Raw genomic sequence first — 22,582 nt, forward strand, 5'->3', positions numbered from 1 at the left:
CTGTCACACTATCAATCTCAAAGGGACCGTTTCACATACATCAAACGCTTTTGTCCGACCTCCACATCCCCATAGTCGTCATGTTCACACATCACACGCACGCACACACACACACACACACACACACACACACACACACACACACGCATGCACGCACGCGCGCGCACACACACACACACACACACACACACACACACACACACACACACACACACAGCACAGCACAGGGAGAAAGAAGCCAACCTCTCAATTATCAACCTCTCTTCACTGCTCTCAACACCTCATGTTTCTCTGTTAATGACCGGATTAAAGCTCTTATTAAGATTCATTTAACCCTCAGACATGCTTCCATTCACATACAAGAAAAAACCAATTAAAGCAAGGAGGGCCTTCAATTAAGACTGTCAAAGGCCAGAGTGTACCAATGCTTTGAACTACAAGGGAAGTAACAGAGGACTGGTAGTATCATTCACTGTGAAACGTAGAAAGATTGAACGTCATAAGTAGCTGATATAATTTACTACAGTGCAGATACGCCAATGACAATATTGACATGGAAAACTAAGCTATAGTTGGCTAGAGCATGATAAATTATTATAATAACGCAACGCTGTGAATAAATGAAATAATTGTTTGTAGTAAACAATCTTCTATTGACTTATTTTGTTTAGAACAAAGAAGCGACCAAGCACCCATGTTCTTGAGACACATCTGGACTGAACACTATGAAAACTCAAGAGAGGAAACGTGCAAATAAATAAAGCCAATGAATCAAATATAACTTTCAGTTTCAACCATCTTTACCTGTTTTGTTTTAAACTTTTCTCATGGTAAACAAGACATTCTATCCCACAAAGGCTTTGTGGTCTTCTTCAGTCATCACCCACTATCACAGTTCAAAACTTCTAAACAAAGCTGATTAATTAACTCTCAGGCTTATACCTCTGAACCATAAAGAGCTTACAAATTACCTTGGTGGGGAAGTGATTATACAGCCATGGAAAACAGTAAATCAATCAATGAATCTAATGAAGCCTGCATGCCATTGCTCGTATTTCGTTCTGACTTGCAGTCATCTGTGGAATAACAATGGGAAGGAAGGGGATCATAGTTAAATTGTTAATCATAAAGTGATACTGCAGTCAGCAGATTCCCATATCAGAAAAAACATACTCGGGCTCTGCTGGCTTGCACAGAGAGGCCACATAATGCAGAAAATATTCCTTCCACCCCACTGGATAAAGTAATATTTCATTAAACAATACAGATCATGCATTTGTTCTTTTTATATTGCTGTGTTATTTATCAAAAAACGATGCATTGTAAATTTGTAAGCTATATATCTCGTTTGTAAAAGTAAAGGCATGGCCAACACAAAGCATGTTGATAATGACACCACGATTGTGTTGTGGTCTTACACACTGCAGTGCACCCGCAGTAGCTTGTTACAGTCTTTTAGGGGTGCTGCTGATATTAGCTGACATTTGCTGATTTGCAAATTTGGCCAAGGTTTCAAACGGATGCTTTTGAATGTGTCTTTATTGGCAGCAGTAATATGAATATTATGGATATAAAATGAGTGGTGGTTACAATGAGGATGATGATGATTATTTTTTCTTTCTGAATGACCCCTGGAGGTCCGCAAACCATTGGTATGAAGTATTAGTATAACAAAAAACATTGCATGGATGCACCATCCTCAGTGATGTATCCCAAGGTTGTGGGGGTTTCGGGTCTCTAGAACATCATACCCCTCACTCAGGCGACCCAGCCAGGGTGATCAAGTCCCGACCTACGTCCCAGTAGCTACCCTCGATCAGTCCCATTGGGGAAAGACCAAGGCCACACAGTGTGGCAACAGTGTGCATAAGGTCAATTGAAACAAAATTAGATGAGGAACCCAAGGTTAGAGCGAGACGCTGGGTGGGGGCGAAGTCCCGGGAGCTGACCACCATTGTTGCTCTACTGGAGGAGCGGTCCTTTAACCTTTATATGTCTATGGTGGTAGATAGGGAAGCGATTGAGAATGGGGAGTGGCCGTGGTCTCTACTCCTGAACCTAAGTTGAACACAATTACATTTAGTGGAATATAGCTACTTCCTCGTGAGATGTTCTGATATCTTATATGGATTTTCATGAGTGTAGCTGTATGCCATATTCATCATCAATATTATAACTTTTTTAGGCTATACATTACGGAATATAAGGACAGGTATCTCTCTCTCTCTGTGTGTGTGTGTGTGTGTGTGTGTGTGTGTGTGTGTGTGTGTGTGTGTGTGTGTGTGTGTGTGCGCGTGCGTGCGTGCGTGCGTGTGTGTGTGTGTGTGTGTGTGTGTGTGTGTGTGTGTGTGCGTGAGTGAGTGCATCATTAAAAAAACAGACACAGACACACAAACCGACCATCTTAATGGCTAGCTAGACAAAATAAGTAATTTTAATCATTCTGTAGGGTTGATGCACTGCAGTGTTCTACACTGGCTATCACCGTAGGTGAGCCTTCAACTTGTGGTGAATACCAGTATGGTTTCCATACTTAATCAGGCCTCACATAGTGTATAACATTTTAATATCAGTGTAGCTTTTACTGTGGTTGTAGTATGTGCTTGTCTGCAACATTTTGGTTGTGGTGCCTAATCTCTCAACCTGGTTAAAAAAAAAACATTAGTCATTTCTTTGTCTAAATCAGCACACTGTGTTTGCTCAGAAATAAGAGAGTAATTTCCTTCAGACAGAATGTCTTCCATCATAAAGTCATGCAAACAGGATCTCATTAGCAAATGCAAATGAGAAAACACCAAATCTTGACGGAGAGGCAGAAGTGTATCTCTGTGGGATAGCTGGAACATTATCAGCTCACCAACTGCCCCCACGCTGGGCACCAAATGTGATGGTCCGCTCCTGCTGCTACTCTTTACAGGACATAGGACTCAACCATAAGTATAAGTGTAGGGGGGAAGTCAAGGAAGGGGATCTCTGGAGGGCTTCACCTTCTGGTGTTTGAAGCCCATGAAAACTATTTCACTCCTGTTGTCTGCAATTGGCAATGGTTAGGGCAGTTGTCATTTCACCTAAAAGAAAATTCCCTCGGATGTAATTGCAGTGACAACAAACAACCAACTGACTTTTAACTATAAATGCATGTACGTCCTTCCTATAAAAGACTGTGTTCTAGGAGGTAAAAATCCCCTGAGAGTATACCCATTGTGAAATCACAAACTATAGCCGGCAGAGTTCCTCACAGTGCAGAGTTCCTGGCATGGCTTCGGGGCCAACAGACCTTCTGCTCCCTCCGGGGTGGCAGTGGCCTAGGGCAGGGTGGTGGCAGCCAGGTCACCAGCTCTTTCCTCCTGCCTGGCATGGGCACCACAGTAGGATGGCAGGCCTGATGGCAATATGTCAGAAATAACCCTTTAGATGTGTCAAAAACCAAGCACAGCTAGGGGAACCTCGACTGTGACCAAGAGTCAGACCATTAGTCTGGCTCAAAACAATTACAAAGTCAGATTAAAAGCAAGGATTAAAAGACTTATGTCTCAGCAGGACTTGGAAGAATCTGTCTTTGCATTCATCTTCAGTAGACTGTAACAGTGTTTTTACAGGTCCTCCTACAAAATGTATCGGAACGCTATGATCAAGTTCTTACTAATGCCAAGAAAGGGGAACATCATTCACTCCAGACAGTTATGAGATCTTTGCACTGGCTTACTGTTTGTCAAATAATTTATTTCAAAAATACTACTGTTGGATTATAAAGCATTGAATGTTTCAGGGCCAAAATATATTTCTGATCGTGTGCATTATGAACCATATAGACCTCTCAGGTCGTCTGGGCATGCCTTCTCGATCCCGATCCTATAACTGAACATCATGGAGAACTTTCAGTTTTTATGCACCACATTATAGTGTAGCAAACTCCCAGAAAACTGCAGGTCTTGTTCTTATTGTATATCAATGTTTCTCTTGTCTGAATCTTTAATGTAAAGCACTTGGAATTACCTTTAAAATGTATACAAATGATATAGTCAATATGTAACACACAACTGTGGAACACATTATGATATATTAAAGTAATCTAAGAACAAAGTAAATATTTGGTAAGTACATCAATGACAGAAGTATCTGTCAAGTTTATCCCCTCTGTAGCATCAGTCATGGGTCAGTATTGATGGTATTACATTGGGAATATCAAACATTTTTTATGGAGGCTATAATTTGGTGGCTGAGCGGATGAATCTGAATTAATTTGAATAAAAGAATAATAGGATGGCTGGAGAAAAGTTTAAAATTAAGGGAAAAGAATGTTGACTTAATTCTCTGATTTCATTAAAGGGGTATGCTCAGTGAGTCAGTGAGGGGATGTCAAGCCACTCCATACTGTGGAAAAACGAAGAGTGTCAAAACACCACATTCTCACTTCTGACTCACTGCTTTTGCCATAAGCACAGCATGAGTCTGTATATGTGAGTGTGTGACATCATGGTACTTGGCACACAGTGTGTGTGTGTGTGTGTGTGTGTGTGTGTGTGTGTGTGTGTGTGTGTGTGTGTGTGTGTGTGTGTGTGTGTGTGAGTGTGTGTGTGTGTGTGTGTGTGTGTGTGTGTGTGTGTGTGCGTGCGTGCGTGCGTGTGTGTGTGTTGGAGATATGGATTTCAGTCTTCGGAGAACGCACTCTATCATAGTATGAGGACATGGATAATTCTACAATATAGGCAATTTAAAATGCTCATACATTATTTCTATACTTTCTGAGCACTTGTTGCTTCATTTGTTGTCTCACGTAAGATTTAGGCTAGCTGCCAACGGGTTAATCAGTAAAATCATGTGGCCACAGAATTTCAGCATCCAGGCAGTAGGCCTATATAGGCTACTATTCCTGAACTTCTGTTGCCATCAAATCAAATATCGATCAATGCAATGAGAAGAGGTGATTTACCTTGGGCTTTTTACCAATACAATAGTTTGTTTGTTGTGTAAGCAATGGTCAATTATTTGATGTGTGGAGTGTTTATTTGAGAGGTGTCAACATACACTGCCTATGCCATGGCCTTATGAAGTGAGGGTGGGGATCAATTATCACAAACATTGAACATTTAAAGTTAGCCTTTGACCCCAACAAAATGTTTTATGGTTTTTGCAAGGGGAAATTGCAAATGTGGTTGCACCGACCACATGAAGAAACCGTGTGGGCTCAGTATAGTTCACTTTTTTGGGTTACTATTATAAAGCTGGGTAATTCCCTGGGCAACCACACTAATAACGTAAAACTATAGTTTGGCAACCACACTATATTAAGTGCTATATAGGTTCAGAAATATAGAAGTATATAATACTAGTATATAGTCATATTATCAATAATGAAATAAGGACGTCCCATATCCCCCCACCTTCCTGGAGATCAGTAGCGCTTTGATAATAGGCTGCTATATCTATGCGTCATCATCACACTTGTGAAGCGCAGAGAGAGAGAGCGCTTCAAGACAGACAGACCCTGACTGCACCTCTGCCTCCAACACGCGCCTCGGGCGTTATTCTAGTTGAGCTATTTTACTTCTAGCGTTCTAATTAAGCCTGTTGTTTTCATGTGCCGAAGCTCTTTACAACAAATGTTGCCGATATTTCTATTTTCTTTTCTCTTCTTTCCCCCCTTTTCCTAATAACGGTAAGATTTGGACATCATTTGATAACGACGTGGACAGGACCGTAGCCTAATTGGTAAGTTTAATTTATTGCTTCTTCTATAGTCCTAAATGCAATGCATTTTTAAACGGGACTATCTGCAATAAAGGGATCATCAATTAACAGTTATTTTAAAAATGTTCAAGTTGACATCCAACTTTTTCTTATAGGACTAATTAAGCTATATGCCATTTGCTCATCATTATCTTTCTGACATCTGAGTGTTTTGTTTTGAGAAACATGACCTTATTGGAGAGAAAAATATAGCTCCCTTAATTCACTTAAGTCTTCGGGCCTCAGTGGAATTCCGAATGTAGGCCTACATAAATTGAAATCACGGCACTGCAAAATAAATATATCTGTAGACTACTTAAAAAGTAATAATAATCATATTTCCCAACTGCGCCTTTTTTTACCGACCTACCGCATGCTATAGTCATAGTGTTTTTTGCATCGTTATAGACGCTGATACGCTGAGTGCAATTGATTGATTTATTAGTAGGCCTATTTATTGGAATAGGTTCATTTCAAACGAAAGCACAACTCAAATACAAAACTTACTGTGGACGACACCATAAAGCATTACACTTGTTTAGCATTTTCAATTCATCAGAACATTTATGTTATATGTTGTTGTACATCATGTGCAAATAATTTGTGCATTATGCATGATATGTTGTATAGGCCTGTGGGATAAAGTAATCACTCAACAACAACAAAACAAACAAATAAAAATCTATTATCTGAATTAAATCTAAACCAACAGTTTCACTATATAGGCAGCACCAAATGTCTTGGCTTAAAATAACAATAATGATTATTATATAGCTAATAATAATAATAATAATAATAACATCCGATTGTGATTTACAGTATTGCCAAAAACGTCCAGAAAACCAAAAGACAGTCTTCAGAGACTATTCTATTCTGTGGAACAATAAAAGCATCAATAATATCAACCATTATTTTCTATTGGTTTTGTTGTAACAAAATATGCCTCCAAAGTGTAAGCATGCATGCATGCATGAAGTTGGAGGAAAAAAAACTGTAATTGTGTTAGAAATTATGAAAATATGATTGGGCAAACTAACATGTACATTTTACATTTATTTACAGCAGAAAATCACTTAATCAGAAGCAACCCGGCCGGCAACAGAGACATCCATGCAGTGACTTTTGACCAGTGACCTGGGACATTGTCTAATTTAGGAGAAAAGTAAGAAATCCGTAATTCTGTAAAAACAAAAAAAGATTCGAGAAGAAAAGCGACATGCTCGGAACTGAAGCAGAGAGCAACACCTTCCCCTCACCCAAGGATGTAACGGATGAGAGACGAAAATCTCCCACCACCGAGGGTGACGATCTAACGAGTGGCAGCCGATACACAGCAGCAGACCGCTACTATATCCCGACGCCGTCCACCAAACAAAGTCCAGACGCGACGAATCCATGCTCCTTTGTCCCCTATGCGGGCCAGTCCGGAACAGTTTATCCTCCACACAGCGGGAGGTATCCCTCTGCGCTTCACCTCGGCTTGCCTCCCATGAGAGCCATGTGTACCAACGGGCGCAATCAGTTCAGCTCGCCTAATCAATTCGGCCAGAGTTCTGGTTGCATTTACCCGCCCTACCCCAGCACACTGTCCTTACACACCACCGGACCAGGACTCAGGGCCCAAGTCTACCTCTGTAACCGGCCCCTGTGGCTCAAGTTCCACCGTCACCAGACAGAGATGATTATCACCAAGCAGGGCAGGTGAGGGATGGTCTCATTAGGCGCCTATTAGGCTGAATCTGAATGCATTAATTCAGCTATATAATTATACTAAAGTATATAGCCGTATACTATCCGCTCCTGTGATTCCTGTCTCCATCCATCCATCCATCTCTCGCTGTTTCTTATTTTGTGCAGACGGATGTTTCCGTTTCTCAGTTTTAACATCACCGGTCTCAACCTGACAGCACATTACAATGTGGTTGTGGAAATCGTGCTGGCGGATCCTAACCACTGGCGGTTTCAAGGGGGCAAATGGGTCACCTGCGGCAAAGCAGACAACAATATGCAAGGTAGCCTTATATATTATTGCTGCTGCTATATAGCCAACACCAACTCGGGCTTCCTGGATCGCTGCCCTCCACACATTCCTATATATTAGAGACTATAGTGATAGTCTATACTAATTGCGTCTGGGATAGGTCTAAATTACTTTTACAAATGAATCGATGTTTATGCGCAGTGTATGGCAAAAAGTTTGAAGTCAGTAAAACCTTTTTCCCCCCTTTTTTAAGGGAACAAAGTGTACATCCATCCAGAATCTCCGAACAATGGGTCCCATTGGATGAGACAGGAGATTTCCTTTGGCAAGCTGAAACTCACTAACAACAAGGGTGGCAGTAACAGTTCGCAGGTTAGGAAAATCAAACAAATAAATGAGATCTAATTTATTTTCATCAGAATACTGTTTTGTTTATTTATCCATTTTATTTATCCATTTTACAGAAATCTCTCCATGTTTTATCACATATAAGAAACACATTTGGCAGACAACTGTATAACGAATATAGCCTATCCAAACCGTAATAATCATAATCAAACAATAATAGAATAATAAAAGAGCCGCATTGTAAGTGTAAAATGGATGGATTTTTGAAGAAAAAAAATTAGGCCTAATGAATTTGTCTCATTACAGTAAAAAATATGACTTTGTCCTTAATTGTCTTTCTTTCTTTTTCTTTCTTTCTTTCATGCACACAGATGATTGTTCTACAGTCTTTACATAAGTACCAGCCCAGGCTGCACATAGTGGAGGTGACTGAAGATGCGGATGGCAGCATTAACAATGAGGTCAAAACGCACACCTATACCTTTCCAGAGACCCAATTTATAGCTGTCACTGCCTACCAGAACACTGATGTAAGCATGACTGTGGGAAAATGAAATACCCACGTTTTTACATATCATTTTTATTAGGGCTTGACATTAAGTTTTTGTCCTTTGGACAAGTCAATTTCCCATTTACTTGCCCAGTCACAAAATGTATCAACTAACTGTAATTTTGGTGACTATTTCAATATTAGATGCATATTCTCAGTTTAATATCCCTAGAATGTCTTACATTTCATGTATTCCAAATACACAGCCATAGATCGGTCCCACCCGCTCGCGGTTAGCAGTGTGACATCCGCTGCATTTAAACTTGTAGCACTACGTGTGCACCCAATAATTCATTCCGAAGACTTCTGGCAGAAAAAAATTAATATCTCCACTTTTCCACAAGGAGCTGGACAAGGAAGACATTCTTTCCGGCGAGGGGCCCGCGGAATGAGTGCAGGACTGAACATATCAAAACTTCCTTTAGTAAGCATAAACGTCTGGGGTACACAGAATAGGTGTTGTGATCAATTACCCCACACCAATCGCAACATGTATTCATATTTTAAGTCCAGTTTTCCTCTTGGAAAAGTGACAATATTACACCCACGTTTTCTGCCAGAACTTTCAAATGGATATGTATAGAGGACAGTATCTGACTCCACCAAGTCTTAGGAAGTAATTATTGGGTGAGTATACACATCACGCATTGCTACAAGTTTAAATGCAGACAGTCTAATTTTAATGCACTTATCCGGAATGATTTATTACTTGTCCCGGACAACAGGACAAGCCTTAATGTCAAGCCCACATGTTTGTGAATTGTTTGTGAATTGTAATATAATATAGGCCTACTTAACCCTGTCGATGCCAAACTTCACACAAGCACACACACACACACACACACACACACACACACACACACACACACACACACACACACACACACACACACACACACACACACACACACACACACACACACACGCGCGCGCATGCACGCACGCACGCACGCACTTTCATAGGCTGAGGAATATATCCCACCCTCTTCACATTGGCCTGTTATAACACCACCAACAGGTGGATTTTTGCAAAACACATTTTTGGAACAAAATGCCTCAAATCATCCAATTGCCATCAAAAGCGTAAGAAGAAATGGCACCCTTTTCACATTGGCCTATTATTTTTGGTGGTGCCTCCGCTCCATTACGGAGCTATGTGTGTCCATATTTCTGTCTCTGTGTCTGTATGTATGTATGTCCGAGCATGGAAAGCTGCAACACCTAAAGTGGCCTGTACAGTTAGCACAGAGTAAATTGGCACAGAGTACACTACAGTACGAGCCCTGGGCCGTTCATGGGGCTCTGGATGTTCCAGGGACCCCCGGGGACCCCCACATGGTAACTGTAATTTCTCGACCGATTCGGACGCGGGCGGCTCCCTAGAACCAGGCCGGCACCCTGGCCGCGTTCCCGAGGGTCTGGATGTTCCGGGGACACCTGTACAGTACACTACAGTACAAACCACAGTAGAGTACAGTAACTATAACAATAAATGTATAGTTGCAGTTCACACAGGTGTGATTTATTTTTCTCTTTTTTTGCTGTCTTTGGTTTTTCTAGATCACACAGCTTAAAATAGACCACAACCCCTTTGCAAAAGGATTCAGGGACAACTATGATTCGTGAGTAGCCTACCATGCTCCATAATCTTCATAATCTTGTCATTTAGTTGACCTGGCGTAGTTTCAATGAATGCACACAGATTATATATTTTAGACTGATGATTTATGATGGTGTTATGATGGTTCATTGGTTTTCCTTGTATCTGTAAATCACTCTGGATTAAGAGTCTGCTTGCCTAAATTGTAAATTGTCATATAGTCAGTATAGTATCACTGTATATGACAATTTATTTTAATAATTGCAAACTTTGTTTTGGCATGTACATTTCCTAAAGTCTTTCACATTTCATGCCCCAATTTTATATGAACATTTGCTGCCTTTAGCAGGGACATATTTAACACATCATGATATTTTGCTACCTCGACTGTGCCCAATATATCAAATTTATTACTGCATGTTTTTCAGGATGTATACTGTCACTGAGAGCGATCGCCTCACACCGTCCCCAACTGACTCGCCTCGCTCCCATCAGATCGTCCCCGGGGCTCGCTACGGCATGCAGCCCTTCTTCCAGGACCAGTTCGTCAACAACCTGCCCCAGAACCGGTTTTACAACAGCGAGAGGACGGTGCCACAGACCAGTAGCCTGCTCTCCTCTCAGATGGAGGATGCAGCCTCACAGAGGTGGTTCGTCGCCTCCATGCAGCAAGGGGGAAGTGGCAGCTGTACCAATAAGATAGAACTCACCCCATATGAGGGCGACTATTCAAGCTCCCTGCTTACATACGGTATCAAATCCCTGTCCGTCCCAACATCCCATGCCCTCAGTTACTATCCAGAATCTCCCTTCACCATGTCTACAGGCTGGGGGGCCCGGGGGACATACCAGAGAAAGGTCACCCCTCCTAACCTGCCCTGGTCTCCCAAGCCCGTCCCCATGACTGGTTACAGAGAAGACTCAGAGAAGCATGAGCCACGGATAGAGGATGAGATCAGTGGCAATGGAGGTCTGGCCTCACCGTGGACAGACACACAGGCATCGCCATTATTAGACAAGGCAGACTCTGGGGCCTACTCCACCGCTTGCAAGAGGAGACGTTTGTCTCTGAGTGAGTCGAGCACACAGAGATCACCCAGCAACATCAAGTGTGAAGACTTGGCCTCTGCTGCACACAACAGTAGCTCCTACAACAAGGAAACTGTCTCATCTAAAAGTTTAGCAAATTATTACACCTTCTACTCAAACCACTGAATAGTTTGCCTCTGAAAATTTGGCCTTGTTTCATCTCTGTCGGAGATCTTCTTTCCAGTGTCATCAAAACCAGAAACTTGATCAGACTTTTGTTTTCTTTATGACACATAAACGTTACGTGGGGTAGGCTACAATAAAAGTAAGCATTACTTTCCTGAAATTCTACCTTCGTTTCATGAAAAGTAGCCTACATTTTGCGTTCAGCTTTTGAACAATCAGCTTCTATATATTTACACTTTTGAAAGTGCAGAAGCGCATTTGTCTTTTTTGTCAACGTAATTATATTTTTTATTCATTGTTATATTTTATTTAATGTCATGTACAGTATTATTAAATAATTGCATTTGCCTTCACATTGAAGTTTCCTGTTTACAAAGCTTGAGATGTTATTTATCAAAGGCTTGTCAATGATTCATTCGTGGACTGTATGATGTGAGGTATACATGCTGTGTTTTAAGATGTTACATTGCAATGTTCACAGATTTTATCATAAAATGCTTATTGGTTTAACAGGACATCCGGGTGTGTTTAATTTAATGCTTGTTATAGGCTACTCCTATAATCAAATATAAAATGTTTTAAAGCTCCAATCCATAACTTTCATGTCCTACCCGGGTTCTGAACCCTGTGTTTCAATGCAATACAGATGTGTCAGTGTAATTAGGGAGTAGGGAGACCACCTTTAACCACTGCAGCCTGTTATAATGTGTTAACATACAAAAACTAAAATAAAGCACATATGCACAATCATTTTTGGGGAACATTTTCATATAAATAGGGCCCTTGCTTTGAATATATGAGAATATGAGCTAAATAGCTCTACTACAATTTTGGGTCAATATTTACAAGGCACATGCTCATTGATTTGAATCTTTAATTACAATTAAAGTCAAGTTTAAGTCAAGTGCTCAGTGATCACAACAGTAACAAAAAGGATATCCTGCATTTAACCTGCATTCTGATTATTGCATATCTATTGTATGTACTCTGTCACACTCTAGTGGACATATTGAGTTATTACACGAATTACAAATTTCATCTGCACTTTTTCCGACCTCAATGCAATGCCCACATTCACAAGAAAACAGTAGCTTTGTAGTACTTTCTGGCAAATCAATCAGTGGAAACACACAACAGACTAGTATCGTCTTGCACGTATCTTCTAAAAGCTACCTAGTAACTCCTGATTCTCTACTATACGGTAACAGGTCATCTCGCCCCTTTGCCAACTCGCCCCCGCGAAAAGTGAAGACGGCTTGCCCCAGAATTTCGAAAAGTGAAGACGGGCCCCACACACACACACACACACACACACACACACACACACACACACACACACACACACACACACACACACACACCCCTGGCCTATACCCAAAACCATTGATTGATTGTTTGATTGAAATATTTATTAACAGCTAGTTTGCAGAATTACAGTAAATTTCAAGCACAAACTCAATACAAAGACTGTTAACTGTGAGTGGACGACCCAATTAAGCATTACACTTACAAGAGGGTCCACCTTGTTCAATTCATCAAAACATTTAGAGATGTACAAATAGACACTTCTATATAGTCAAAGAACAGAACAGGAATTCATCATAAAGGAGGTAAAAAGGGAAAAGAAACATATACAGTGAGGGGAAAAAGGGGTGGGCGGTGGGGGGGGGGGGATTCAGATTTTACAGGGGCCAGTTTCGAATTGCAGCCGTCCGTAGGTGCCCTTTGAGAGCGGTTTTGAAGGAATCTAGGGATTTGCATGTCTTAATGACTGTTGGTAGGGCGTTCCACATACTCTGTCGTCGACCCTAACATTCCAGCCTGTCAAAGTGGGCAGGGGTGAGGTGGGATCGGGGGGTGAGGCCAAGTAGGAGCCTGACCAGTTTGTTTTGGGAAGTCTGGAGCCTAGTTTTTAGGGCCTTTGAGGCCCTAAAAAAACAGTTAGAAATCAAAACTTAATTTTGAAGTAAGGTTTGTGTTTCTTTCTCTCTCTCTCTCTCTCTCTCTCTCTCTCTCTCTTCAATTAAAAAGAGCTTTATTGAGAAACATACGTTTACATTGCCAAACCAAAAGTGGAACAAAAAACTATCAATATAAACAACTTTTAAACAGCGAGTCGAATCAGTCTGCGGCTGCCGCCCATAAAAAAAAATATATATATATATATATATATATATAAAAGGTATGTATAGGTATAGGTATTACTTTTGCTGCGAGCGCAGGGCCTCGCACAGAAATCTCGCACAGGGCCTCGCATTTCTCCCAGACGCCCCTGTATATATATATATATATATATATATAATATATATATATATTTAAAGTCCAATCAACCGTTCCTCTGCTGGGACGCGCGCATGGGGGTTTTACTGAAACCTGGCAACCCATTGGGCAGGGGGCCTGCAGCCTGCTGTGTCGCGCACCGACAATAGCCGATCTAAAAGCTCACAACTCCTCGCACTGCGACGCGTTGTGAGCTTTTAGATCGTCTACTTTCCGGTGCGCGACACCGACGCGCGACCAAGTACAATTTCAGTCAGTTCAGGCAGGCAGAGAGACAACGGGAGAGTTCAGTTGAGAGATACATGAACAAAAACACCACACCATTTAAATTTGAACACAACAACAACACATTGCTGAAGTGCAAGCAGAGCCTCGCTTCACAGAAGAGGCATACATGTATTTCCCTGTCCGCGTGGCAGTCTGAAGTCCACGGCCCTGCCGCCGGTGTCGGTAAGTCTCAATTCTTTGTTTATTTCTGACTTCAGCAACTGTGCTAGCGAACTTGGCTACCTAGCCGTTAGCAGCACAAAACGCTAGCCTGCAATGACGTTAGTAGCCTAAGCATATGGAAGCTGTCTTTGTTGTTGTTTTTTAATACACTTTTAGACACCCGGAGACTTTGTGTGTAATGGTTGTTTTCAAGTTGAACGTTCGCCAGTGATATCGCCATACTAGCCCTGAAACATGACTGTCATGTGAACCATGGCTATAGCCATACTACCTAACTGTGCGTTAGCATGGATGGATTATTACGTATCATGATCACAACAATGATAAACAGTGTACACAGAAGGTACGTCAGAAAGGGCCTGGCGATGATGACGCCCATATACATTCACCATCAGACGTTCCAGGCGGCCAGTGGCAGCTATGCGGGACAGGCATTGTTTTCTTGTCATCTGTGGTGCCGTGTTAGCCTAAGATTTAGACTCTACGAGAGTCTAATAGTGTCGTGTCAATGTGGTTTAGTCATTGCTAGCCGCAATTTGCAACTCTAGATTATTTTCTATAATGGGATGAATCTAGAGTTGCAATACTGTAGTCCAGCATTGACTCCCCACTCATCCAATTTGCTTTTTCGATCTGCTTGTATTAAACGACGTTAAACTCACCAACATTGCAGCTGTTTGTAGGGCAAGCTTGAATTATCGTCTTTCAATCTGCCAAGCGTTTGTTTCATAATAATCCACCGTATGATTCATGTTGTCATACGGTGTTATGTTATTCACATGTTATGAGCTACTTTCTTATAATTTGTACATAATGCAGGAGGCAGCAGCAAGACCCGTTAATAAAAACGAGTGCTTCCAAACTCCAACACTAATAATCACCTGCAGAGAATTTCTTGACAGAAAGTAGCTCATAAGATGTCTGCGGTGGATTTTTATGAAACAACCGCTTGGCAGACTGAAAGAGGATAATTCAAGCTTGCCCTACAGCTGCAATGTTGGTGAGTTTAACGTTGTTAATACAAGCAGATCGCAAGTGGATGAGTGGGGTGTCAATGGAGGGTATTGCAACTCTAGATTCATCCCATTATAAAACAAATCTAGAGTTGCACATTTTGGCAAAGTCAGACTCATTGCCTGCCTTTCAGTTAGATATTTAACAAGTAGGTCAAAATGGGGCTATTTAACAAGGCGACACAAGATTGGGATATATATATGCGACAAAGTGTGCACTGTGTTTACTATGCCTTATGCACACATGCACACATGCAACTTGCCTACAAGACTCGCTACACCATTAAGATACCCATGAGACGTCAACAATCCACATTAAAAAAAACAGATTCGGCTCAAATAAGGTGTCAAATTAATTTAGCTCCCATGCCACTAAAATGTGGACTACCCATTTCTTAACAGCCGTTAAGAAATGTGAATCCCCTAGCCTCCCCAAAACTGCTCTCAAAGCATTTGTATGTCTTTAAATGTTTTGATGAATTAAAAATGGAGGACCCTGATGTAAACAAGTCTTAAGGTCCCTGCACACTGCTGCATTTTGAGATTCTTAGCAGCATTTTTTCGCCTGTCACTGTACCCTACCCATTCTTAATAACATTTTCTTTTTCAATCAATCAGAGTGTATTCACATTCACAACAATTGCCTTTCTTTCTTAGTCAACCAATGCTGTATTTTTTTTGTCTAAAGTTAGAAACGTCACATGTCTCTGTCTCTACATTACAATGTTATTTCTATTTGTGGATTTTCCTGAGGAAGACTGCAAAATTTCTTTATTGCCAAGCAAGGTACACAATTGCATCCCAACGCCTACACATTCATGGCATATGGTGGAGGTTGACATGATATTATGCTGACTCTCTGCATGTTATTTTTGTGTTCGGGGCATCATGCTCCACATTGAGCCCTGGTCTCAGTGGGATGACCAGGGTTGGCAGGGAGAGACGGAAGGCCCTGGTGATGCCAGAGGAAGTCTTGTCCCGTACTCCACATGAGCTCAGATGGCACAATGTTGATTCACTGAAAAATAGACAAAAACTAGTAGGTGATGCACTGGTTGCAGCGCCACAGCAATTTGTTGATTCAGAGCAGCTTGTTCATCCTAGGAGATGCTGTTGTTGACCTTGAGGTTTCAAAGGAGAATTCCTGGTAAAAATAAATACAGAGTGGATGAGAGGTTGAGATAAAGGTCTTGAATATCAGCCCTTTTAACCAAGATCAAAGTTGGACCGAAATTTGATGGGATCTGAATCATCTGATTTGAGTTCTCTCTTTCTCGCTGTGCGCTTTCCTAAGGATGTTCAGCATGCTGGCCATTTGCACTTGGACAGGCTGAAGACAATTGAGAGGCTGCTCCCAAAGTCAGAGCTCGGAACTGTGAAGAGGAAGAGATGGGGAATACAGCCACAAAATTTCGCAAAGCTCTCATCAACGGGGATGAGATGTTGGCCTGTCAGCTGTATGAGAGCAACCCACAGTTCAAGGAGGCTTTGGATCCCAACACTACGTATGGAGAGCAGTACCAGCACAACACGCCCCTGCACTACGCTGCCCGGCATGCCATGGCGCGCCTACTCAGGTCAGAAGCTGCTAGAACTTAAGCTAAGCTAACTGTATTACTGATTTAGATTTTATGTTGTATGCAAACCACAAACATATATTCCTAATAGTATATTATTTAGGGGAGTGATTTTATAAATATTTGGTAATTTGTTGATCATTTTGAAATGAGAGAAAATTGAATTGATATTTACCATTCCATAATTGAATGTTTCATGAATTGTGTTAATGACATTGCTCGTTTATCCTGTCTTTTATATGGTAGGTCTCTATTTGTGTACTCCTGGTTACATCCAGTACTGTATACTGCCGTGTCAGAAAATGCTCTCATGTTTTCGTGTCTGTATCAACACATGCCCCTCCACATAGCCATATGGTAGTGGCACATGGGAGTTCTGCATGCTGTGCTGGGATAGGATGGAACTCCTAGAGCCATCTATTCTGCAGTGCAGATTATCTTCTTTGGCGTGTCTCATTGTTCACTCCGTTTAGCCCCTATTCCCCCATCTCTAATGACCTTCTTGCAAATGGAAAGCATTTTGCATTCCCATTTGAGTTAAACTGACTACTTGATTGGGGTAATGCAAAGTGTTAAAGCTAAAAGATGCACATGTTTTCAAATATATGCCCTTTACCCTTAAGTTAATTAAAAAGGGAACATAAATAAGGGAACATGTGGGTTTTGTACAATAAAAGTTAAACTGACTTGCTTAATGGACCAATTACATTTCCCCCCCAGGTCTTTTCTTTTCAGCAAAGATGGGAACCCCAACAAGCGCAATGTGCACAATGAGACCTCCCTGCACCTTCTGTGCATGAGCCCCCTGATTCTAACTTCAGAGGGGGTCCTGCATACTCGGATCATACGGCCATATGAGGATGAGCATCGTCGGGCTGAGTGCCTCCAGATCATCTTGACATGGACAGGCGCAAAGCTGGACCAGGGAGAGTATGAGAGTGCTGACATCAATGCCACAGACAACAAGAAGAACACTTGTCTGCACTATGCTGCTGCCTCGGGCATGAAAATCCTTGTAGAGGTGAGGGCTTCCATGAAGGGTACCATTATGGAAATAACACAATCTTTCTACCCTGTAGCTACCGTTCAGTCCATCCTTCTGCAAAATATGTCTTAATTAGTAAGGATTAAAAGGTGGATGAGTGGGGACAGCGATAGCAGTCAAATACCGAGGGTAATTTAGTGGCGACGAGGGAGGCTGGTATGTTGTTAGCACAGATTATTTAATCACCCACTGTTGTCAACTATGCATTTTAGGAGAGAGTTACAGAGAGAAACATTGGCTGGCCCCTTAGTTCAACCAAGGCAAAGAATTTGATCAGCCCTTGGTGAGAAGGGTGTCAGTGAAGATGCAATACAACAAAATACTTACATACTAAATCCTGGTCCTAAATACTTCTTGTCTGGGGTACCGGTGGATGTGTGCCTCAGCCTGTCACAGTACCTACCGGTCTTAAAGGGACACTTCACCCTTTTTGCAAAAAAATATATGTTAATGACGTTTAGAAGCTTTAGAACACTTTCCTGGGGGTCTTTATGTGTGTAATATGTGGTTTTAGATATTTTAGATTGTAGCAGTGAGCCTGTTGTCTCTGATGTCATGGACACTGGGCTCACTTCCTTCCTGGACTACATGTCTCAGTAAGACAGCTCTCCCCCTATCCACAAGGAGGAGCAGTGCACCAAATAATTATGGGAATTGTAGTCCAGGAAGTCAATTGTAGTCATCAGAGACAACAGGCTCACTGCTAAAATCTAAAATATCTAAAACCACATATTACACACATAAATACCCCCAGGAAAGTGATCTAAAGCTTCTAAACGTCATTAACATATATTCTTTTGCAAAAAGGGTCCCTTTAAGATCTTGAATACAGTTTCCTATAAAACATATTTTGTTTTAACAATTGCCCTAATTGGATGTATGAGGTGGACTAACAGACTGATATGCAATTTAATATTTTCTAGTGGTGTATTCAGGAATACATTTTATCATAAATTAGTTAAGTGAACAACTCCTTTTAATGACGTTCCAATATTCTCCACCCGTCATGCAGTTCCTGGTGCAGAGAGATGCAGACCTGTTTGCGGAGAACGAGAACCGTGAGACACCATGCGACTGTGCTGAGAAGCAACACAACAAGAATCTGGCCCTCAGCCTGGAGTCCCAGATGGTCTTCTCCCTGGCCCCCGAAGCAGAGGGCATTGAGGCAGAGTATGCAGCTCTCGACCGCCGAGAGGTACAACATGCCAATAGCAAATGAACAAATTATACCCATGTACTGCATAGTAAAATCCAGAGTGCTAATTCAGATCTGAGTGTAAAATATAACCAAATGATCTGAACATGTGTATTCTGCTGTGTAGGAGCTGCACTTGGTTTTCCGAAGTGTACCGAAGTCAGTCAAAAAATGTTGGTCACTGGTCTTAGAAACCTGTTGATTAATAACTAAACTTGATTAACCAGTAAAACCCTACATACTTGTGGGCAAAAGTATCTGCTCTCCTCTCGCCAAGTCTAAAAGTCTAGTGAAAATATCCACTGAACACTGAAATCAGTAACAGGAGTAAATAACACTCTCCCTTTGGTCTGTGTGGACCTGAGCTTAAAAATCAGTTCATGGAAAACTGCAGCTGGAAGTCTGCGTTTGACACCACAGACATACACTTGAAGCATTTCACAAGAAGAATTAGCAGATGACCCACATTATATATGATCTCCTCACAACACAACATCAACTTGGATTTGGGTATAAAATCAGCTGAATGTCCCTTAAGCCATTTCCTTGTGCAGTGGATCATAAAAATCCTTGTATGTGAACACATTGTATCTGTCGGATTTATAAAGCTGCACAGATTTTGTTGTATAGGCAGACTTCTCAGACGGCATGCGAACAGCTGTCATTGTGGGCGAGGTGGCATGACCATTAAGCATGGCTGTGAATATTCATAGCTCCCATACCGTTAATTCATCGCTTTGAGTGAAGTCTTGGAAAGAGACCTGAAACTCACTTTTCAACTGTGATATTTGGTCCTTGTACAATATCCCATGAGCGAAATGCACTGACTGCAAAGACAGGAGATGTGCTGGGTTGCTTTGGGAGAATTGCACCTGCGACATGTCTAATTTAATTTGGAAGACACAGATGCTGTTGTATTCTGTAACAAGGTTGTTGCGGCCATGACAAGTCACACACACTGGTTCGTTAGCTACCCTTTGTTTTCTACAGTAAGTACCAACAGCAAACTGCCTGGAGAGATAGCAGTGAGAACAGATACATAATTTCTTATTTCTTACCCAAATCATCCATTCGGCTGATCCTTTTTGTGAGCCCTATGGCCTGCACTGAAACAAAAAAAATGTTTTCGCGATGAGGGAAGGGCACAATAACATAAAAGATTTAAATGGCTCTAGTAACTAGTCTAACTACTAGTTAATTAATATGTGTCATATGACCCCAACAAAGTCTATGAAACAAATTTCAGACACTCCCAGAACTTTGTCAGAGGCTGTCTTTGGACAGAAAGGTCAGCTACCAGTGAGCATCTCAAACTAATGAATTGCATTTTTATGGCGCTTTTCTATGCACTACGTGCCTACTCAAAGCGCTTACAATGGTTCATTCATTCATACTTTGGGAGGTGAAGCGGCGAACAGTCGACGCCAGCGTCCTCACTTCCCACCCCCAATCCAACCCTTGATGCTGAGTGTCAAGCAGGGAGGCACTGCGTCCCATTTTTATAGTCTTTGGTATGACCCGGCCGGGGATCGAACCCCGACCTCCCAGTCTCAGGGCGGACACTCTAACCACAAGGCCACTGAGCTGGTTCGACTAAACTAAGCATTCCAACTTCCAAGACATTCTGGCTCTTCACAACATAAAACATAAAAGGATTGTGAAACATTCCTTAGCTGTATTTGATGTTTTTGTCCCTGAGAGTTATAACTAGTAACTACTAGGGCTGTCAGTTCACCTCTATAATCCAATTCGAATTTCATTGCTTAATTATTTGTAATTTTCGAAAATATTCGAATATTTACATTGTTTATTTTAGCTCATATTTAGCCTATAATAATACACGTGGCTGGCATGTCTTGTGAGTTTTGGGAAGTGCATAGTTTTGACAGGTCTGACTGCTGTGGACAGTGAAATCCTGACCATTAAACACGGGCAGAGGCAACGATAAAATCTATCATTCATTGTGAAGCCAGCAACATGTTGATGCAAACAGACGTGTACAGTAGCTGCTCGGCCTGCTACAAATGATATTAGCATTCGTCTGTGTCTGCCCGTGTAAACGCAGCATCGAGTGTGTTATTAAGGAGGACTCCTTGGCTTCTAACGATATGGACCAGAGTAATGTTAGCTCCCATGCTAACTAGTTGCTACCCTCGTCAGAAACAACGCCACAGATCGGGTGGAAGATGCTGATATCACTTTGCTTGTGCCCGTGGATGGGAAATGAGATTTAAAAGGCTATAGAAGCGTGGATGAAAGGCAAGCACAGATGTGCAATAAAGTTGCGTCGTGAGACTGTATTATGATTTTCGTTCTACCGGCGATTTCTGTCTGCGTAGTATACTAGTATCTATGTATGTGTTACAAGGGTTTGTGTGTCTGCGATTAAATGTGCTACTGTTTACAAAAGCCAGTAAGCCCGCCCACCCTGTAGACTGTCTCTGATTGGCTTACCCTGAAATCTGGCCCTACTTTAGCCAATCAATGACCTCTTCTGCGACGTGACCGGACGTGCACCTTTTCACATGCAGTGGAAGCGGCCGTGGAGATTTCACAGCGGTAGATCCGTTACTCAATACATTTAGTGAGCGGATAAAATAACATAAAACAAAATAAAAATATTAAATAGAATTAATAAATTATAAAAGCTCCATTCGAATGGCAATTTTAGCTTTCGAATATATATATATTTTTTAATATTCAAATTTCTTTCATATTATGAAATTCGTTCTGACAGCCCTAGTAACTACCCTATTACATATCACAGTCCATTGCTGTAGTTATTCTCTTGAGTCCGCAAAACACATAGCATGTCATAACGTAGTTGCTGTTGTTGGGGTATAATTATCGGCCCCATACATGGAATTTGTCATAGGCTACATGCAATTAGCCGTGCAACAGTTACTAGCCTTGGGCTACTGTTAAATGAATGGCATAAAATGTAGGTACTGTACTCTTTAATTTAAAGGAGTTCAATATGACTGCTGATAAAGACCCATTATCAAAGGCTGAGGCCGGGACTGCTCTTTTACCTCACATTCATCATTTAAGGATCAATCCATATTTTGGAACAAATTGGTCATCAACAAAGGAGGTGAACTTTAGTACATGATCACGATGCTTCCGCTATTGATTGTGTTATCGACAGTCTGCTTGCTGCCTTGCGTAATGGATATAAAAGTCTGCCGGCAAAATATTTTCTGTGTCATGAAGTCTGCAGTCCTTCTGTGTCTTGTTAGAATTGACGAGGGCTAGTTATCTATTCTTGGATAGCATTCCAGCGGCCTACTTCGTTCTTGAAATCAGCTGACTGCTTTGTAGCGCAGGTGTGTGCTTGGTAGACCTTTTTACACGTGCACAGATTATCAGTGTTAATGTTTGCTATGAGGCATGGGATGCCTATCTACATTTTGTTATCTTAGTGGGTTTGTGTTTACACCAATGCTGGTTGAGTCATGCACTGGAACAAAGTCTTTGCTTTGTATTTTGATACCTATGCTCCTGCTACTCTCTCTGCCTTATTTTTATGATCTTACATTCTCTCAACTCTGTCTCCCTCCCCTTCTGCCTTCCACCCTCTCCCTGTTTTTCTTTGTTT

The 22,582-nt window shown here is 41.5% G+C and overlaps 3 protein-coding genes across 9 annotated transcripts in view; 2 read left to right on the plus strand and 1 right to left on the minus strand.

The window, feature by feature from the left end:
* The window catches only part of cmc1 (C-x(9)-C motif containing 1), a 307,618-nt gene that overhangs the window by 14,630 nt on the left and 270,406 nt on the right, over positions 1 to 22,582 (minus strand). The gene's annotated exons all lie outside the window — the stretch shown is intronic.
* Positions 6,947 to 11,424, plus strand: LOC308318269 (eomesodermin-like; the record flags this gene model as incomplete). Its single annotated transcript, XM_080767759.1, has 6 exons — positions 6,947 to 7,431; positions 7,588 to 7,742; positions 7,965 to 8,083; positions 8,431 to 8,589; positions 10,170 to 10,231; positions 10,638 to 11,424. The coding sequence occupies 6 exons, from the start codon at positions 6,947 to 6,949 to the stop codon at positions 11,422 to 11,424; spliced, it is 1,767 nt and encodes a 588-aa protein (XP_080623885.1).
* LOC308318235 (ankyrin repeat and IBR domain-containing protein 1-like) overlaps positions 13,868 to 22,582 on the plus strand; it is a 51,147-nt gene continuing 42,432 nt past the window's right edge. For 2 of the 6 annotated variants that reach the window (XM_080767696.1, XM_080767701.1), the window contains exons 1-4: positions 13,868 to 14,148; positions 16,462 to 16,744; positions 17,465 to 17,765; positions 18,802 to 18,984. In XM_080767696.1, the coding sequence (XP_080623822.1) occupies positions 16,557 to 16,744; positions 17,465 to 17,765; positions 18,802 to 18,984 (672 nt within the window). In that variant the 5' untranslated portion in view covers positions 13,868 to 14,148; positions 16,462 to 16,556. Of the gene's footprint in view, positions 14,155 to 15,025; positions 15,155 to 16,461; positions 16,745 to 17,464; positions 17,766 to 18,801; positions 18,985 to 22,582 lie in introns of those variants that run through there. The other 4 variants (XM_080767697.1, XM_080767699.1, XM_080767700.1 and 1 more) reach the window with 4 other exon arrangements.

Source organism: Protomyctophum bolini (assembly GCF_963924005.1).
Source record: "Protomyctophum bolini genome assembly, chromosome: 7".
In the NCBI taxonomy this organism is placed as follows: Eukaryota; Metazoa; Chordata; class Actinopteri; order Myctophiformes; family Myctophidae; genus Protomyctophum; species Protomyctophum bolini.